The sequence below is a fragment of the Anarhichas minor genome, unplaced genomic scaffold (assembly GCF_050575085.1).
Source record: "Anarhichas minor isolate MPS153535 unplaced genomic scaffold, ASM5057508v1 ptg000078l, whole genome shotgun sequence".
Taxonomy (NCBI): Eukaryota; Metazoa; Chordata; class Actinopteri; order Perciformes; family Anarhichadidae; genus Anarhichas; species Anarhichas minor.
Window position 1 is genome coordinate 1,025,072 of NW_027466524.1, and position 7,429 is coordinate 1,032,500.

General features: G+C 46.2%; 1 protein-coding gene across 3 annotated transcripts in view; it reads left to right on the forward strand.

The window, feature by feature from the left end:
• The first annotated feature begins 122 nt into the window (after positions 1-122).
• The window catches only part of LOC142937903 (uncharacterized), a 9,454-nt gene continuing 2,147 nt past the window's right edge, over positions 123-7,429 (forward strand). The window contains exons 1-4 of one of the 3 annotated variants that reach the window (XM_076081025.1): positions 123-570; positions 720-778; positions 1,678-1,783; positions 5,348-6,247. In XM_076081025.1, coding sequence (XP_075937140.1) covers positions 737-778; positions 1,678-1,783; positions 5,348-6,247 — 1,048 coding nt within the window. In that variant the 5' untranslated portion in view covers positions 123-570; positions 720-736. Of the gene's footprint in view, positions 571-714; positions 779-1,677; positions 1,784-5,347; positions 6,248-7,429 lie in introns of all 3 variants that reach the window. The other 2 variants (XM_076081024.1, XM_076081023.1) reach the window with 2 other exon arrangements.

A 7,429-nucleotide genomic window follows, 5' to 3' on the forward strand; every position in this document is an offset into this window, starting at 1 on the left:
GCCCCCTCGAAAAAGTACAGAATGTACACATGAGATGCACGAGAGCGTCAACGTGCGTGTTGGTGGTGATGAGAGGGTTCCTCATAGAACAAACATATAGACCCCCATAGACTGTATGAAACCATTACAGTGCACGAGGAGGAGGACGTGTGCTGCTTAAGCTGCCACCGTTCACACTAAACGCTCCATTTAGTGCGAAAAGTGAGCCGCAGACAACACATCTTTACGGCACAGCGTCTGCATTCACGTTATAACGTTAGTTAGCAGCAGCATTAGCGAATATTACACACAGCTTCACCACAGACTGTCACAAGAAACACAAGCTGACAAAGGACGACACATGGGGCTCGGAGGGGGCGTGGCTCCCTTCACGCGTTAGCGTTACATAAAAGACGGTTTCATGTGTTACATAAAGGACCGGTCCATGTCCACGCTGCTGTGAGCTGCTTCTAGAGACCCGACCAGCTGAACGCACGAACAGAACCGCCGTATCTCTCGACAGGGGACCAGGTAACCGGTCCTCTCATTCGTTGATAGTAGTTCGGTCTCCTCACTGCAGGCTGGGACAAGGTCAGACACTTGACCACCGCCGGTTAGATTGCGGTTCTGTGTTTCTTGCACGGTGCTGATAGAACTCGCTGTCGTTGCACGTTGAAGGTATTTTGACGTGGTAACGGTCATTGTTGTCTTGATTTATTTGTACTTTATGTGCAGCACAGGCAGGCTGTACGGAAAGATGGCGGCTTTGCTGAGGATAGGACGACTGAGCAGTGTCAAGGTAATCCATTTGTAACGTGAACCACTTCACTGTTCCCGTGCCGTGCTCGGTCAGCGGAGTGCGGTGCCGTGAACCGGGTTATCGGTGCTTTCTCCGGGTCTGCTCGTGTCCGTGGAGCTGTTAGCTGATCCAGAACCAGCTTCTTCAGTCCCTCGAGCTAGCAACGGACTCTGCTCAATGCGTGCTGCTTTAAATGCGTGTCTTTCTTAATGAATTATGCAACTATAAGCACACGGTTGAGCCATCTATTGTAGGCTGTTGGTTGTCTAACTGCACGCCTCAGTGGGGAAGCTTTACAGGACTCGGGCCCAGCAGCTGGTCGCTGCTCAGGAACGTGAGCACGCTGGGTCCTGGCTTCAGATGCTACTGTACTTGTTTCCTCTGAAGAGTCTCATTTGTGTCTCGACTGGATTTAAGGCTTTTAAATCACTTGCACCACACTTGGCGATCAGTGGGACGTCATTACAAACTGTACTTTATTTACGTTGTGGTGGAGATCCCAACTTTTCAAAGGGTAGAAATGTGTCTGGATTCTGTGGAAGCGTTGATACACAAGCCATACAATAGATGTTTCACTTGGTGTTAACATCACATAGCCGACTGTTGCATCCATTAAGAGCTGATGCATCACACAGCCTGGAATCAAATGTATTTATTACAATCTTGAAACTACTAAAATGAAAAATAAGTAAAGGTTGTGGACTATAAAACCTCACTAATACAATGTGGTGTCAGTGACTTAGAGATGACAGCCTAATCCACTAGTTCATATTTGAGTGAGACTTTTAGCGAGTCCTGCTCACTTAAACTGTGCATTTAGACCGTCATTGCTCCTTTTCCAGGTAAGAAAAGAGCTGAATCTAATGTGGTGTGTGTGTGTGTGTGTGTGTGTGTCTCAGTGTTTGCGGGCTGAGAGCTGGATTACTCCGAGTAGAGCAGCTGCGGCTGCGGCCCTCAGCACAAAATCCGGAGGTTCCAAGAAGCCGTCAAAAAAGAACAACTCAGGTAGGTTTCAGAGAGTCGCTGCTGTCACATGAGGCAGAGCTTTAATCACATAATACAGTCAGACCGACATACATCACATGATAGCAAACAGGTCAAATGATGGTATTACTGAGTAGTCTATCTAGTGGACTAATAACTTATGGGTTGTCCTGGCGTTGGTGGAGATATGATGTTCTTTTACTGTCAGCCGACTGCATTACGCAACAGTTTTCGAGATTGGACCCACATATACTCCACTACATTATTTATTTTTTCCAAATAAGTGTGATTTGTGAATATTCTGCAGAAACTCGTATACTGTGTATAAGATGTCACCCATTGATTTGTGGTCTGCTGTTCTGAAGCCCAGAGTTCAGCATTTTGTCTGAACTGGAGGGTGGATAAGACGACTGCTGAATAATACGTTTGATGTCTTTCATGAAGTGAAAACACTGAAAGGGTTTAAGTTGTAAGAACAAAACACGGACAACACCGCGGTAGAGACCTGTCAGTCACTGTGTAGCCCCGCCCCCTGAAGCATCCCCTGCTTTATGGTCTGTTTGACTCTAAATGGACCATAATGTACTAAATGAACATCATGCTGTATTGAAGAAGATTTGAAACTAGAGATTGAGACCATAAACTCATGTTTACAATGTTTACTGAGGTAATAAATCAAGAGAGAAGTAGAGTCATCTTCTCATAGACTTCTACAGGTAACCAGGGATACTGCACCGGTGGGTAAAAGCATCATTCTCCTCACACAATGTATGACCGAGGTGTCTACGGGGCAGAAAGCAGCCGTCCCAGGATTCCTAGCAGAGCCACGCTCCAAAGCTGACATGACGGGGAGTTAACTGATACAGATGTTTCATGTTCGAGGGGATCGCAGGCTTTTTAATTTTAGAACTGAAGGAGATTATGGATCAAGGCCATTAACAGGGTAGATTTGGGTCCCGGTGATCCTAAAGGCATTGAGTCTGTGCAGTGTCCACTTAGTACATTACATTAGCTGTCTAAGTAATGAGTAAGTCATATAATATTGGTTTGGTTCAGTAGGTCACAGCCTAACTAACGGACCAGCTACATTAGGGAGACAGTGAGTGAGATTACTGGCCGTGGCAAGTTAGCGGCACTCGTTCGGAAGCTGCCGAACTGAGCAGCACCACAGTGACAATCCATGGACTCCGTGTGCTAGGACTGGCCCAACAGTAGAGACTGCTGCCCCTGAATGCATTTAGTTCTATTTGTAGACAAGAACCTTGTCTATAGCGCTGTCACAACAGCAGCAGTACTGAGTCATGCACCACAGATCAATAGAGATGAACTGATCAACAAACGGGTGACAGGCCCACAATCTATGGAAATAGAAATTAGCGACCATGTCTCAAAACTTTGAAGTGATGTCGGACTTTGTTACGGCTCTAAATGGTTGCAGCGACTATACGCGAGGGAAACTCACTCCGTCCACTTTGAAAGGAACCATCTTGACCGTAAGCAGGGCAGCTGCTTCTCCTCCCCTGTTGCCACCTGAAAGCTATCGTTAGCCAACATGCTCTTGCAGGGGGCGACTGTGGTTCAGTGGTAGAGCAGGGCCGTCCTTCCATCAGAGGGTCGGTTGTTCGATCCCTGGCTCCACTAGTCCATGTCCATGTGTCCTTGGACACTTAACCCCAATTTGCCGGACCAAGAATAGGCTGTTCCTGTGGTGTATGATTGTTAGAGTCCCACCTTGCATGGTAGCCCTGTCATCAGTGTATGAATATGGGTGAATGATGACATGTAGTGTTAGAGAGCTTTGAGTGGTCGGAAGACTAGAAAAGAGAAATACAAGCACAGTCTATCATTTGTATTGCAATCGTACATATGTGCAATATTCTATTGATCTTTGGCGTTATGTTTCCGACTGAGGGCTAACCGCTAACGTAAGCATGTTGTTGTTTGCTTGCTAACTATTTAATGCTCATCTGCTCGACTTATGCCAAACTAACGTCAGACTTTGCAGAGACGGGGTGATGACGTGATTAGCATTAAATTGATTATATGTAACCTAACTCTCTCTCACCGGACGACGTAACAATGTTGTCATTGCTTGAGCAGTGCAGAAAACGTCTTGGACAGCAGGAAATGAAGATTGTTTTCATTGTGACATCAACATGCCAAAGGGCTGTGTGACTAATTGTACTAATAACAAGACCTGAAGAGTCCAAGTCTCCAGTTTTGTATTATATACCAGTTGGCAGCGGCCATTCAGAGGGAGAGGGGGTAACTTAAACTCTGAGAGGAGTGTGAACCAAGCCAGACCCTGGTCCCCCAAGTCAAATCCCACCATGTCTGATCTACCCATTTCATAACTGCTCATGATAATAAACAAACTAACACTAATACGTCATATGGTAATGGTATATGTTGGTCTGCTGGGGTCTAGTGCAAGTTTAAGGCACTTCTGCACTGGCTTAACTTTTCAGACCCAAAGGTTGCCGCACGCTGAACCCATGTGACTGATGACAACATTGTCCAGTGTGAAGCTGGGTTGTAGCCGTTATGTTTGACAGTTTGGGGCACTGTTGGGAACAATGTTTTGGCAAAGTTAAGAATGCATAACATGCAGCAGCTGATTGGTTATGGCTGCAGTGTAAGAGAGCTCTTGAGTAATGTTGCTATTGGAACCAGCTGCATTTGCAGGATTTCAGCATATACAGTATTGCAGATTTGTATGGATGTGTTTTTACAGGTTATGAGGTTGACAACATTGAGATTAGATTAATGATTTCCTCTGGACGGTCTCTGTTGTCTCAAAGAATGTGTTTAATTAGTACTGATGCTAGGGAGTAAACAACATGCATGCACATTCCTGTATATTGACTAACTATCAATCTAACAGTCTAGTTGGACCCAAGAACAAAAGGACACAAAGGGCATGGCTCTTTTTCACTATCTGGTCTAAAGTACAGAATCCGGTCTGCCTTCCACATGATGATCCCAGCCGCTTCCACACAGTCGGGCACACATCTTCTTACCCAAGCACTGGGATCGTATTGGTCCTCTGTATCAGAAGATTCCCAAAGTCCAGGTGCCTCTATTGGGACTGTAAAGGCGTATTTCTTCTACACCAATGAGGATATAGAGTTGTATTGACTCCTTTTAACTGCGATTCAGCAATTTATGCACACGTTTCATTTTTTCTGCCACTTTTATTATTATTTTCCCTTCTGGCTTTCCTTCCACAGGGTTTGAAGATGACTTCCCTTTCTCACTGTCAGCAGACCATTGTTGCATTTAGGTCCTTCTGATTATAATGTGCTGCTTTTTATCTCAATATAAGCTGCTGTAGTCGGGCTTACAGTTGTTCTTTTCTATCAAGAGTCTTCATGAAGCTTTTCTACAATATGTTTTCTGTATCCCTTAACTCACAGGCTTCTTCTTTTACACTTCTTTATTTTCCTGTAAACCGGTAACGGATCCCACCTTCCGGTATATCAATGACTCTTCTGTTTAGAATGTTGGACATTTTGTCATTCAACTATATACATATGTTTAAAACAATAATGCATCTTGTCTTTTTGCCCTCCTTCTTTGTCCTAGACAAAGACCAGGTTAAAACATACTTTGATGTAGAGAAACTTGTCCAGCACAAGTCATATGAGTTTCCCAAGAAAGGATCATCAGCAGCTGCTGCAGCAGCAGCAGAAGCTGCAGCTAGACCAGCAGAGCCCACGCCCTCTGCTGCTGCACCCGAGACTGTGGCAACCACCCTTGTGGTAGAAGCGCTCTCTGAAACTGCCTCAGCAGTTGAAGCCACACCTGTTATTGAGGCTGTACCAGTGGCTGAAGTGGTTGCTGAAGTGGTTGCTGAAGCGGTTGCTGAAGCAGTACCAGTGGTTGAAGCTGTGGCTGAAGTGGTTGCTGAAGCAGTACCAGTGGTTGAAGCTGTGGCTGAAGTGGTTGCTGAAGTGGTTGCTGAAGCAGTACCAGTGGTTGAAGCTGTGGCTGAAGTGGTTGCTGAAGCAGTACCAGTGGTTGAAGCTGTAGCATCTGTTGCTGCAGCTCTAGCAGTGGAAGCTGCTGCAGCTGAAACTGCTGCCCCAGTTAGTGAAGCTCCGGGTGAAGCTCCGGTTGAAGCTGCTCCAGCAGAACCACTTGTCGAACCTGCTGCTGAAGTTCCTGTCAAAGCTGCTTCTGAAGCCCCTGCTGCAGAAGCTGCACCAGTTGTGGAAGCTGCCGCTGAAGCTGCTCCTGCTGAAGCCCCCGTAGAAGCTGAAGCTGCTCCTGCTGAAGCCCCCGTAGAAGCTGAAGCTGCTCCTGCTGAAGCCCCCGTAGAAGCTGAAGCTGCTCCTGCTGAAGCGGCTGCTGAGGCTGCAGCTGAAGTTTCTGCTCCTGTGGAGAGCACCGAGGAGCTGGTGGACCCTGCTCCAGTGGTAGCTGAAGCTGCAGGAGAGGAGCTGCAGGTGGACGCCCCAGCTGAACCAGTTGAACCATTTGAGGGTACACACTACAACCGCCCCCTCCCCCACAATCCTTCTCTTTTCCTCTGTGGACTCTCCAGTCTACCAGCATCATTTGAATCAGCTTTTCTATGAATATCCAGTAGTCGTTTGTGATGAGCGTAAGGATAAACCGTAAAGATACCTGACATCACAAACACTTCTTTTGTTCTAGCCTTGCACAGGTTGCTCCTTTATAGTCCCTCAGTGTTTCTCAGTGTTACTCAGTGATCCATTCCAGCCCATAAACCTCAAACAATGTCTTCCCTTCTTCATACCCCACATGGCTGGGTCACCTTTCACGTAGCTGTAGTTAAACTCACTGTCTAATGTGTTTGTGCTGCTTCAGCCATCCTGCATACGACTCATCTCTTAACTGCACAGCTGTTTAGCATGGTTCATTTCAGTAGACCTTTGTTGTTCACTTACTAATGTCTGCCTGCTCACTGCACTCATTTCTCTAGAACATCTCTTCACCTTCCTGCATAAGTCCCTGTGATCTGCTCTTCCCACCTTCTACTCGTACAGATGTTCTATGTGGTTTTAAGATCCCCACTTTCATTTCCAGTCTTCCTTAAAAAGATCTTCAATGTGAAAGAAGATAACTTCCAGCACCGTGCAGCTCCCAGTGTTGTGTTCTGGTTGTATGGAACTGTTCTGCTTGACTTTGTATCGGTGATTGTTGAACACAAAGATAATGTTAAAGGTGTTTCCAGAGGTGAAGGAGAAGGCTGCAGCTGTCACCTTATTTATTTAAACTTCCCGCCTCCTTCGTCCCTTACACTTCTCACACTTATTGGGGAGTCTCGTGGTAAAATGAATGTAATCAATCCCTACATGTGTGATCCTATTGGTGGGTGTATTTTGTTAATGCGTGATATGTAAACCTTCTTTGGTGGTAAAAGCCCCGTGGTTGCTGTGTGTGGAGCAAACGTGTTCTTTGAGTTCACTGTTGAGAGGTTTTGTTTGATTGTTGGCGACCTTTACCTTCCAGCAGCTCTGTGAATGTGTTGCCTAGCATGACCTATCACACCTCTTAACCTGTGGACTGACTCTTACACCTTCTCTCCTGTCTGACCCTGGACGTGGCTCCTCTGTCTACCACTCCCCGGTGCTGTTCTGTGCATGAGCGTTACAGTTAACATCAGACTGGTTGTTTAGTATTACTTGTTCGAGCCAAATG